The sequence below is a fragment of the Camelina sativa genome, chromosome 4 (assembly GCF_000633955.1).
Source record: "Camelina sativa cultivar DH55 chromosome 4, Cs, whole genome shotgun sequence".
NCBI classification, from domain to species: Eukaryota; Viridiplantae; Streptophyta; class Magnoliopsida; order Brassicales; family Brassicaceae; genus Camelina; species Camelina sativa.
The window spans coordinates 737,660-751,023 of record NC_025688.1 but is presented as its reverse complement, the minus strand read 5'-3'; the positions used below and the strand labels follow the sequence as shown (position 1 = coordinate 751,023).

General features: G+C 36.1%; 2 protein-coding genes and 1 non-coding gene across 3 annotated transcripts; all 3 read right to left on the bottom strand.

The window, feature by feature from the left end:
• On the bottom strand, positions 2,562 to 3,773 carry LOC104779473 (expansin-like A1). Its single transcript, XM_010503835.1, has 3 exons — positions 3,550 to 3,773; positions 3,168 to 3,462; positions 2,562 to 3,076 (listed from the first exon to the last, which is right to left on the bottom strand). Exons 1-3 carry the CDS (start codon positions 3,671 to 3,673, stop codon positions 2,755 to 2,757), a joined length of 741 nt encoding a protein of 246 aa, XP_010502137.1. The 5' UTR covers positions 3,674 to 3,773; the 3' UTR covers positions 2,562 to 2,754.
• Positions 7,848 to 7,921, bottom strand: TRNAV-AAC. Its single transcript has one exon. It is a non-coding gene; the product is annotated as a tRNA-Val (tRNA).
• Positions 11,142 to 12,227, bottom strand: LOC104779472 (expansin-like A3). The gene is made up of 3 exons (XM_010503834.2): positions 12,073 to 12,227; positions 11,696 to 11,990; positions 11,142 to 11,604 (listed from the first exon to the last, which is right to left on the bottom strand). Exons 1-3 carry the CDS (start codon positions 12,191 to 12,193, stop codon positions 11,229 to 11,231), a joined length of 792 nt encoding a protein of 263 aa, XP_010502136.1. The 5' UTR covers positions 12,194 to 12,227; the 3' UTR covers positions 11,142 to 11,228.

The window sequence follows — 13,364 nt, the reverse complement described above, 5'->3', positions numbered from 1 at the left end:
TTGCTTTCAGAACCATGGGAAGGGAATTTCCACCGATTTCTACCTTCATGAGGGGTTCCTGTTCAGGGGAAGACAGCTGTGTATACCAAATGGTTCTATCCGGGAGTTGCTTGTTCGTGAAGCTCATAGTGGAGAACTATCGGGTCATTTCGGTATCACTAAGACCTTGGCCGTGCTAAAAGAGCACTTATACTGGCCAAAGATGCGAAGTATGGTGGAGAAGCACGTTGGTCGATACATCGTTTGTCGCACTTCCAAGTCGACAACTCATCCACATGGCCTCTATATGCCCTTGCCAGTGTCAACCGCACCATGGATCGATCTCTCCATGGATTTCATCCTCGGCCTACCTCTCTTGGCGCATAAAGATAGTCTTATGGTGGTTGTTGATAGGTTCTCGAAGATGGCTCATTTCATCCCGTGCCACAAGAACAACGATGTTGTGCAATTGGCGAATTTGTTCTTTAGTCAAGTCATAAGGCTTCATGGCGTGCCCTGCACCATCATATCCAATCGAGAGCCCAAGTTCCTTGGACATTTTTGGTGGACCATTTGGCGAAAGCTTGGAACGAAGCTCTTATACTCCACTGCGGCTCACCCTCAAACCGACGGCCAAACGGAGGTCGTCAACCGTTCGATAGGCGCTCTACTCCGCACAGCAATCGCTAGCAACAAAGGCTCCTGGCTCGAGTGTGTTCCGATAATCGAGTTCGCTTACAACCAGGCGGTGCACTCGTCCACGAAGAAGTCTCCTTTCGAGGTTGTTTATGGGTTCAAACCGTTGACGCCACTGGATCTCCTTCCTATACCGCCGAATGAAGCCAAGAATCAAGATGGAGCCGCGAGAGCAGAGATGGTCAAGGCATTACACGAGGAGGTTCGAGCCAATATAGAACGAAGGAACGAGCAGTACGCACGCTTCCTCAACCGAGGACGTAAACCGATGCTGTTCAAGCCTGGCGACTGGGTTTGGTTACACTTAAGGCCTGAGAGGTTCCAACAAAAGCGCAAGGACAAACTCAGCCCGCGAGGAGATGGTCCATTCCGAGTCATCGAGAAGATCAATGACAACGCCTACCGACTCGAGTTTCCAGGTGAGTTTGGTACATCTACCTCCTTCAACGTAACTGATCTCGTCCCATTTGATGTAGGTGACGACGAGGATTTTTTGGGGACAAAACGCTTTGAAGAGGGAGGGAATGATGTGATCGCAAGACACGAGGCTGACCAAGGCGACCACCAAGACGACCCGGAGACGCCGAACCTGTCCGAGACGCAAGCGACCGAGGCGACCAAAGCACCGGCAATCACCTCCGGAGCCACGACACGTTCGAGAAGCTCAGCGAAGGCGGCCAAGCAACGGCTCAACCTGTTCATCCAACCTCAACCGTCCCAAGAAGACTCCGAAGGTTCCATTCGCTTAGTCTTCACTCTTACCCATGAGTGAAGACGATCAAGTCACTTAAGCAAGGAAGTGTACTCTTTTCCCTACTCCGGGTTTTTCCCAATGGGTTTACCGGAGAGGTTTTAACGAGACATGGAGCTTGGTGTACAACGCCTAAGGCTAAGTTGCTTCCCGCGCAAGGCCAAGGCGGTTATCTCTCTTCCCTCTTATCTTTGGTTTAAATTTGAACTTTGGGAATATTCGTCTTTTGATCCTTTTGCTTTTGAACATTGAGAGCTTTGCTTTGAAAGTCAACAGAGGTGACGTGTTCCATTTACAAGGGAAACACGTCTAAGGACAACTGTGCGGATCATAGTGAATCCGCGTGTCCCTAAGCCCTCACTTGACCTAATGTATTTAAACTCTCTCTTAGCTATTGTACCTCCTTAGACTTGAATGAAAATAAAACTTTTCTCAAGAGAGATTCTTGACTTGTCTCCAACCTCTCATTAGCTCAATCCGGGATTGTCTAAGTGAGAGAACCCTAGCAAACCTTGAATCGGGTTCAACGTTTGTTAGCGACCGTATCAAGAGGAGAGCCAAGCCTCTTGTGTCGTCACTCGATCCACTCTCATTTCCCCTCTCGTTTCACTTCCATCGTTTCCTCTTCACAACCTCGAGTTCTCATCCACAAGTCCTCGAGTTCTCCATCGTTCCATCTCGATTCGTTTCCACCGTCGCTTCCATCGCATCTTCCCGATAGCCGCATCCAACTCATCCGACCGCATTCGTACATTCCGAAGAGGCCTCACGACCGTTCTCGCAAACGACTCGTTGGAATCTCCTCTTCTCCCGTTTCTGTCGTTTGAATCTTCCCTAGATTCAAACCTCCAAGGCTTGACCAAGGAAACTTTCACCGGTTTCGACTTGGCCGAAGACGCAACTGTTCATCGATCCGCATCCGCGTCTCAGGGTCACATCACTTGTTCTCCCTGGTGAGCTCGCAAAACACGATGTTTCTGAAGGAACCAAGGCTGTTACCAAATTCACCAGTTCTTGAAAAATTGGGAATTTAGGGTTTTCAAAATCTTGTTTTAGGGTTTCTACTTTGCGTTTGTTATCTGTGTTTTTTAATTATCGTTTCCCCCTGTTGTAAAGTAATGTTTTATGAACTCTATTGGAATCAAGATTTGTGTTTTTGTTCTTTTAAACTCAGTTGAATAAACAGCTCTGTTACACATTACATATATATATAATCCTATCAAAGAGTGTGTTTTCTTGTGCCTAAAGAATTTGGATTTGGAATTGAGTTATTACTTCCAGATGTGAGCATCGCATGGATCACAACCTTCTTGAGCAATGTCTGTGATTTAAACACCAGCGTCGTAAGTCTTACCAGCTTCCCAATTAGCTGGTAGAGCACTCTGAGCCCAAATCATTTTGCCGTCGTATCCTCCTGTAACTATGAACCTGAACTGGAGTGCTCCGGTTGGTACTTTGTCAGTCGTCCACACAGCTCCGTGGCTACTGCTCATGTAACCCCAACGTGAAGAACCCACTTGTGCAATGTCGATGGCTACTACTTCTGTTTGACCTCCTTGGTGTAAAAGCTTAATCTCCAAATAGTTTGGCTTTTTGCTTGCTTCTTCTACTCTCACGTTCATGTTCTTGTTCCCGTAATCGCAAGGAACTCTGTTTTTGTTTTCATTTACCAATTGCTTCTTATTAATAACTAAAGTGATTAAGAAAAACAAAGAGTTAGGTGTTGTTTTAAGAATCAAACCTTTGGTAATCAATGTCGACAATGCCTTGTTTAAGAAGATCTCTGTCAGCACCAGCAACAGGTTTAGCCATAGCTCTAAAAGCTCTGCTACTAAGGACAAGATCGGTTTGGTTACTCTTGTTCAAGTCTGTGACCATCACAATGGTTCCTTTACTGCTACATAGCTTAGGGTTCTTGCATCTGACTTGGAAACAAGCTCCACAACCAGCACCATCTTTGTAGATAGAAGGTACAGCCGCTGCAATGTGTCCGGCGAAGAAACTCGTAGCCATAGAGCCATAAGCACAAGCTCCAGCTGCAAAAGAAAACAAAACATGAGAAAAATAAACAAACAGATGGTAACTTATATAAGTAATGAGAGAATAGAAGATTGAATCTTTACAAGAGAGAGCTGAAGCAGAGGAGAAATAAGATGCTTTAGAACGGTGAAGACATCGATCACATGCGTTAACTGATGAAGAGAAGATGATGAAGATGACTACAACAAGGTAGAGAAAGCTTCCCATTCTTGTGTTTTCTTTTTCTTGAAGAAACAAATAATATCTATATGATCAAATTAGAGAGAAGAGAGATATGTGAATAACATGAGTTTAGAGAAGAGAGGACAAAGAATGGGATTATATAATAGTGATGAAGATTGAAGAGAGAGTTGATGCCAGCTCAGCGTCTTCATATCTAACACACACGGTCACGTCATAGCTATGTGTGTGATGTGTAGCTTCCTTAATTACGCGTTTTACTCGTATGTTAATAAAATGATATTTAATTACTTTCATTAGTCCAACCAAAGTAAAAAGAACAAGTGTGAAAGAGAGAAGATTTTTAGTTTTACCAATATGAGTCATGGGGTGGGACGATGACATGGCCAATTCACCGGCTCTTTTTAGCCTTTTGTACATGTCGGTCTTCTGATTAGGTAACAAACATATGGTAGAGTATTGAAAAACTAATTAAGAAACGAAACAAACCCATAAGTATTTGTTTTTTTCCTTTGTAACCTTAGGAAATACTTAGATTATATTTTTTGTAGTTGATTATTAATATTTTGAAGGCGCAAACATATATTTCTTGTTTGGTGATAAAAACAAAATTTCGGAAATGTGCCAGACAGAACTTTGTTTATAAAATAGTATGATTATTGGATTTTAGTTGATTTGGAAATCTAAACAAAATCATGTATTATTAGATCATTGTTGTTTAAAATCTTTACAAAAAATCATGTACTATTTGTTTTAATAATTTCATTTACTAGTTGAAATTGGATATTATTTATTTAACGATACTTAATTTTAATAAAAGTTTAATTTCACATTTGATTTAAAGTGATTTGAAAGTATTTTCAGATAGAAATATACAAAAATTTGAATCCCAATTTTTATTATTACTTTATAGAGCATGCATTTGATATTTAAATCATTGAGTATATCCATAAACATGTCTTACCCTATAAAATCATTTTAAAACAAGAGAGAAACCTAAAAAGGGGATGGCTTTGCGAAGGGGGTAAAGATAAGAACAAATTCCAAAACCAATTTCACTTTCTTCCTTTTTTCCCTAAACCCTCTTCATCACTTTCCTTTACACAAGTTTTTGTATCATTGGTTAATGTAAAAATGATAAATCTACCCAAGTGTTTTATATCTGTATTAATTACTACTACTATATATGTGTCTTCCTCACTAATTAAAATTAAAATCCTCTCACTTTTGTTTTATGAAAGAACTCTACGGTTGCAAATGGTTGTATTTTTCAACCTGGTTGAATGAGTTGAACGTGCTTTTCAACATTGTTCAACCAAACACTCACCATTTAAGATAAATATGTTTTCAACCTAAATTTATTGGGTTCCATCCCATGGCTGAAAAATAGCACTTTTTGGCTGAAAATTGTTCAACCATAAAATAGGAGATGAACAGATTGAATGAAATGGAAAACTTAAAAAAAAAAATTACATTGTCTCAATTTACATATTTGAATTAATATTTTAGCTTTTAAAAAAATATCAATTAACAAAACAAACGTGGAAATCTAGATTGTTATTTCGATAATCTAGGAAAGTTAAAGATGGTGAGTTTAAAAATTAGTTTTTAAAATAAGATTTATATTTTTTAATTATTATACATATATTTATATTTTGAAATATGTAACAAACGAATCATCACTATCTAATATATTTTTTGTTTGCAAATTTTTTTTCACATTATTTAATGTTCAATATTAAACTAAATAATTTAAAATTATTTGTTAGGAATAAAAGATATTCTAGTAATAATATTATGCAATAAAAATTTATTTCCAAATAAAAACTAATAATATATTATTTTTTTTTAAAATATATTTCTTATATTTAAAATATATAATTTCAGATACTATTATAGAGATATTATTAATATTATATTTTTGTATTCAGCTATTCAACTTAATGGTCACCATTTAACATACTAATTTATTTTTCTGCAGCTTCTTCAGCTCATTCAGTTTCTTCAGCTCATTTTGATGGTTCAGCTCATTTTTATTCAACCCATCATTATTAACCTATTCAGCTGGTTCAGTTTGTTAATCACCATTTGAAGCCTACATTTGTTGTTAAAAGTCACAAGGAAATGAGAGGTGTACGTGAACTTAACTAAAAGGATTAGGTTTTCTAGTCCATAACAACTCAGGTGTATAAAGTATAAACGCAAATAATAATTAGGATGTGGAGCACTAGAGCCTCTCCTCTGATTTTCAAGAGATTTATCATTAAACTCTTATATGTCTGTGTTAGTATTATCCTACTATATTAATTGAGAAGTACAAGTATGAAACTAACCTTAAAATGTGTAAAAATTTATAAAAAAATTAATAAAGCTTAATTAACTATTTAAATAAATATAATTAAATTAAAAATAAAAAACACTCATATATCAAATATTAAAAAATCTAAATAATTTCTCTCACTAATAAATTATGGACGAAATTACCAATTATTTTTTAAAAGAATATATATAAACCAATCAGAATTTTGAAAACTAAGATTTTATATCCAAGTATACAATACAATTATTTTTAATAATTAAATTGAAGATTTTGTTAAGATTTCAAATTATGATTCTCTTATCATCCTTATTTTATTTTATTTACAAATTGTTTAGAACTTTCATATAATACTTATAATTTTTTTTTTTAAATAAAACAATAATTTTTAAGCACGGGATATATTCTAGTTAATTATCATTTAGCGGACATATTATAATTTTGTTTGTTAAATTGTTGATTTAAGTCGATGAAATCTTCAAAATATTTCAACAGGTAGGTATACCATTAAACATATCTATGTGAGAACGACTCTGTCATATCCATGGCATTGATTACTACATGTGAATATATATCTTCATACTACTCCCTCTCTTTTTGTTTCATTGTCGGGGGTATACGAAATATAAGATTACGATTCTATTTTCTCTAGATTCTATATCAATTACTGAGTGGTAAACTAAAGGGAATGATGCGTATCAACATATAGGAACACTCATGTCCTCTTGAGCTTAGTGCTTAATGAGATTTGGTAAATGCTAATGTCTAGTAACAAGAAGAGTATATCTTTGAGATCCTCTTCTCATTTTTTTGGAGTGGTGGGGCTGCGAAAGAGTCCACTGAGGTGAGCATGACTAATGCCAAAACCAATGCATTTTCTCACCTAATCTTAGCCTTCTTTTTGTTTAAGTAAGCACATCGTCTAGTTCGGCTAATTCAAGCCAATTTTTAAAATGTTTTAAAAGAGCTACACTTATTTTTGTGACTCTTAATTTTTGTAACATTTTGAAAGAATTTCCAAAAACAGTTTGCTAATAAAAATTTCTTAGAAATTAAACATATTCAAATCAGTTATTTGTTAGATTTTTTTTTTCAACATGATAATTTTTTCCGACTTGCAAAGTATTTCTTAACAAAACAAAACAAATATGATATGAATATGATTCTGTTAAGGCAACACTTGTGCTTGCTTGTTGATGGACTTAAACAGCCGTTTGTACGTATGATGAAGAGTCACAGGGGATCCCTGTCGAAAACCTGATGATGTTTCACAAAAAATACAAAAGTGCTCGTTCCGTTGTTCTTGCTGGATTCTCTTTGGCGGTATTATAAAAGAATCATTAATGTCTCTGATAACAACTATTGCAATGGTTGCATTGCGTGTGAGTGTGACATACAAAAAAACTCCAAACCCTTACGATCGAGCTATATTTGGCCTGCTTGAAGATCAAAATAATTGCAAACTCAATCAACACCAAGGACAAAAGCCAATAAATTATAAAGTTAGATGAGACATTACATCACCATGTGTATTACCTGAAACCTATAATTTAGACATCACCACAGTTAGACATAAGCAAGAATATTTTTGCCGATTTATTTTTGTCCCACACAAACAGTTTTGCATTACCTGAGATAATTAAACTGCATTTTAAGTATGTGTTTGAGTCTTGCCCATTAGATTAAAGAATCCTATTATAGCTCAAAAGTCTCCAGCACTTTTTGTGTATTGGAGTTATACAAATATTTCATCAAGATGGATAAAATCAAAGATAACTAATAGTTATCGAAGTACTAAAAATTATAGGTTTCAGAATTAAAATCTCCATTTCAACGCATATATTGTTGGGAACATTTAAGGAAAAATGATCAAAAACACAGATATGGCTTCGCCCGGGATCGAACCGGAGACCTTCAGTGTGTTAGACTGACGTGATAACCAACTACACCACAAAACCTTTTTGCCAAATTTTGAGTTACTGAAAATAATAAAAACAATAATGTTTCTCTTTTGTCTCCAATATCTAGTCCCATATACAGTATTATATGTATATATAATTATTAAATTGTTTCTGAAATATAAAGCAAAAAACACTTAAGCAGTTTTCTAGGGATGTCTCGTGTTCTTTTTTTTTTTTTGTCATCTCATAGAGCGAAAGATTGTAGTGATTACAAGCAGGAAATGGAAAAAATCTGAAAACTTGAAAGAAAATAACCACCAGTTCTCACTTGATACTGAGATCAGAAGATCCTCCAAGTGCACCAGTTGAAACAGCGGAGCAACACCCAGCATGACCAAACCACTGATCATTCCCTCTGCTGTATGATTGTGTCGACACACTTAAGCACCTGCCTCATTTCGCACCTGGTCAAGCAACCAAGAAGGACCCCCAAGTGATAAGTAAGACTGCAGACGCCCATCACGTGTGACACTATTCGCGATAGCCGTTGCCACTTTATTTGCTGAAGCCGCAATTCGGTGGCACTCCCAAACGTTAAAGCTTGACAATAAATTCTGGATTTCCCTTAGTAAGAATCAATATCGTGGCCACTCCTGTGGGTTGTTTATAGCCTCAACAGCCGCAGTATTATCCAACACCACTTCAATCCAATCCACATGTAGAGTATGCAATGCCTCAAGCAAGTGTCCATAAGGAACATCTCAGGAAAGCTAGCACCTGTGATTCTGTAGGCTGTAATGCCTGTCTAGCATGATACAATACTTCACCTTGATCATTCCTCGCAATCCATGCGCCACCAGCCATTGTTGTGTTATTATGCCAAGATACAACAATATTGCATTTAACAACACCTACCAATGGATTCCGCCATTTTACCTCCATGATTGGTGATCTCCCCTCCCAGTGAAGGCCTAGATTACCAGAAGCTGATTGAGCTGCCATCCATTGAAAGAATTCCTGGAAAGCCTTCGCCACCAATTCTCTTATGTCGCCTTGTTTGCCTTGGAAAACAAAATTATTCCGCCATTTCCAAGTTTCCCACATAAGCCATGGTATTGATCTGCATATCTCCTTAGGAATTCGCTCTTCCTGTATCAAAACCGCCAAATGCTCCCAGTTCTTTAACAACTCGTGTTCAAACAGAGCTTTTTTTTTGGACAAAAATTCAAACAGAGCTCTAAAGGCATTCCCATTGATAATACTCACATGAATGTCTTAAATTTTAAAATAATACTAATTTAATTTTAGATTCTCACTAACTTCTTTTTATTGTTTCTCCTCCCATTAGTCATCCTCAATTATGAGTATCTTTACCATGTGAGAAACAAAAATGAAGCATTCAGTTGCATTGAGTAATCATTGTTACAGAACAAGCAAGAAACCAATATATATCTAAAGCAAGAAAAGAGGAACACATAATTCTCAGACCACAGTACAAACAAAAGAGATGTTGATGAGAGCTCATATCTTCTTTCTGACATCGACCTGTTTCTCCTTCTTCTCATACTCTTGTTTAATCTTCTTCTTCTCTGCTTCAACTAGCTGCAACTTCTCCTCCTTGTCGAGGTCGTAAGTCTCTTTTATTCCACAGCCTTCTCCATAGGTCGAAGACTTGGATCGAAGAAGATGACGACAACGAGAGATATATTTGATCTGGAAACCGATCAAAACTTATGTTGTTCTGATTTCATCGATTTGGATAAATTGATTTAACTTTCTTCGTTTCAGTGGTATCAAGAGAGAGAGAGAGAGGGAAGCAACCGAAAGAAAACAAAAAGAAAAAAAAAACAAAATAAAACAAAACAAAGAGTAACCACTAGAATAATGACACGTTTAGTGTCTCTGGGTATCTAAACTCATCGGTGCAGAGACACAGATCTGTGTATTTTTACAATTAAAACTTTATTTTTATTTTGTTTTATTATTAAAAAAACCAAAAGACATCCCACAGGATATGCAATGGCCTTGCTCTAAGTTGTAACTTTTGTCTATATATGTTCTACTTGTGCTTAGTTGTAAATGCTACAACAAATATTGTCAAATTTATGTCATTATTCTTCGAATTCTTTTTAATCGATTATTTTTTTCTAATATCTTAATGTAATACTTTTTTTTTCTTTTTCATTTTCCTCACTATAGTATGATGCCTCCAACTTACGTCCTTTTTCTCTCTCTCTAAAAATCAAAACCTCTCCCTTCTCTCTAGAAAACATCTGCCGCCGCCTAGGTCTAACCAGCTCCGGTGGCTTCTTTAGCACCGGAGCTGGGGTTTTCTTTCTTTTAGTCTTGTTTTTTCTTAATCTTCGGTTCATCTATGTCTTTGTTTTCTTCCAACGGCATCAGATCTGGTTTTTTCAGATCTAGATTATGAATCTTAAACCTTATCGCCTTCTGGGTTCCTGGTGCTTGTCTTTGAATCTCCATCAAGCTCAGCTTCGGATCTGGCTGTCCCCTTTCACGGCAGAGGCAGCCGTCAACCGGATCTGTTCTGTCTTAGATGAAGAATCTCACTTTGTAGATCTAGATCTCCTTCCTTCTATTTCTCTAGGTTCTGAATCTGTCTCACCGCCTCTGAGGCTTCTCATCGGAGCATCATAAAGAGGGTCGCACGGCATCTCCATTCGGTTTTAATCTGTGGTAAAGGAGAATCTTGTATTCTTATCCATTTGTGTGATTTTTTTATCTCAGATCTGTTTTAATTTATCCAAGATTTAGGTTTTATTTGTCTCTTTTTGAAGTTCTAGATCTTGATCTGAGAAGTAATAAACTGGATGTAGTGTATTTTACATGTTTGGGTTTTTTCCCTTTTGTTTCACCTCTTTTGGTCTTAGTCTCCGGGAGTGTATTTGTACTCGCCGGCTTAGTTCTCTGGAAGGATTGATATCCTTGCCAGCTCTTGTAATCTCTCTTGTTGTAGATCAATGAAATCAGATTGACGAAAAGAAAAAAAATGTATGATGCCTCCAAAATGGTTGTCACAATTTATTCCACTCATTTTTTTTTCATCTCATTATTTTATATTTTTAGTTGACAACCATTTGCATCCAATATGCGTGTTTAATAGCTTGTATAACATATCTATGTTATTTTGTTTTCTTGTCGGATTCTTTAATTTGCTTGCACATTGCAATGATATAGTGACTCTAGTTTTTTTAGAATGAACTATGGTTCTTGAGCAGTGTACCGTGTACATATACCACATATATAGATCTTCTTAGTCCTCTTGTTTCGTATAAATAAATTCTAATATATAATCGAATGGTACTTGTTTGTTGTTTGCCTAAATAAGAAGAATTGTAATGAGTCAGTTCCATATGTGACTGCATGTATCACAACCTTCTTGAGCATTGTCGGTGATCTGAACGCCCGCATCGTAGATCCTCCCCGCTTTCCAATTGGCCGGAAGAACTCTCTTTGCCCAAGCTGTTTTGCCATCGTAGCCGCCTGTCACCGTGAACCTAAACTGTAGTGCTCCGGTTGGTACTTTGTCAGTAGCCCACACGGCTCCGTGGCTTCTAGTCATGTAACTCCATTGTGACGAACCAACTTGAGCAATGTCGATGCCTACCACTTCGGTTTGGCCTCCTTGGTATAAAAGCTTTATCGCCAAGTAGTTTGGCTTTTTGCTTGCTTCTTCCACTCTCACGTGCAAATTCCTTTTACCGTAATTGCAAGGAACTCTGTTTTCATTTCCAAAATGTTTTTATTAGTACCAAAATAAGTCAAGTGACCATAAACAAACCAAGAAGTTGGGTGTTTCAAGAATGGAACCTTTGGTATTCAACGTCGACGATGCCTTGTTTGAGAAGATACTTGTCAGCACCAGAACCAGGCTTAGCCATAGCCCTAAAAGCTCTACTACTAAGAACAAGATCGGTTTGGCTGCCCGTGTTCAAGTCTGTGACCATCACAATGGTTCCTTTACTGGTACACAACTTGGGGTTCTTGCATCTGACTTGAAAGCAAGCTCCACAGCCAGCACAATCTTTGTAAATGGAAGGTATAGCTCCCGCAATGTGTCCGGCGAAGAAACTGGTAGCCATAGAGCCATAAGCACAAGCTCCGGCTGTGAAAACATATCAAGACATGAGAAAAGAAAGAAACAAGTACTTTTAAAAGAAGTAATGAGAGAAGATAGGAATGTTTACAAGAGAGAGCAGAGGCAGATGAGAAATAAGATGCTTTAGAACTGTGAAGACATCGGTCACATGCGTTAACATATGATGAGAAGAGGGACACTACTACGCGTAGGTAGAGAAAGCTTCTCATTTTGTGTGTTTTTTTTTCGAGGAAACAAAATTTGTATGAGTAAAAGAGATTGAAATGGAATTGATATCAAAAGCGAAGAGAGGACAAATAATGGGATTATATAATAGTGAAGATGAATAGAGAGATGATGCCAGCTCAGAATCTTAATATCTAACTAAGTTCGAACCCGCTGTACACCGTGGGATAGTTTTTTTTTATTGTATTTTGATATTCATTTTTATTTTTTTGGAACACCAAATTGTGTTTTAGTGTATGTTCTTATTTTCTTATTGTGTTTTAATTTATTTTTATTGTATAGTGTTGTTTCTTATTTGTAGGTCGATATATTTCGTAGTTCGTATAGTAAATAAGAATATAATCTATAACCTAATTAATTCAAAAAGAAATATACAGTATATAAAATAAGGTCATAGTTTTAGTATTGGTTTAATAATTCAAACCAGTCGTGCTAGATTCGTCCTACAACAGATTAAAGAAATTTAACCCCAGAAAACTATCCTAGTGTAATATATAGTATGTCTGCATCTGCTGCATGTGCTGCATCTGCTCTACTTATGTAATATGGTAATGTTATTTGCAAAAACAAAATACACAAAATACATGACCCGCTTTAAAAAGAAGCATATCTTTTGATCCAAATCCGATTAAACATAAGATCTAAAATAAAATAAACGACATGTTTAAAAAAAATATAAAAAATACATAACTGTTTAAAATTTCTTTAAATGTATATTTTTTTACTATTATTTCAATACTTATAAAAAAAATTTAGTCTAAGATTAAATAAATAATATGTATTATTTAACAATAATATGATACCAAATTAAATTACAAGTATTATTGTTAAATAATACGTATTATTTAACAATAATACTTGTAATTTAATTTGATATCATAGTAAGTTTAATTTAAAAGATAAAACAATTAAATATGATCCACCTACAGGAAGCGAATTTTCTACATTGGTTACATCCTTTATCCTATAAAGCACAAGTCACTTGTCCAATAAGATTGTGCCACATCAGATTCTTTTCAATTTAATTTGTCAACAAAATAAAACAAAATTTCTGAAAAAAAAAACTCCAAAGATCGTGGATAAATAATTCTGTAAAAAACAAAAAAAAACTAACAATGGAATAAAGCCACATCAGATTTTGCTGTTGTTTTAATT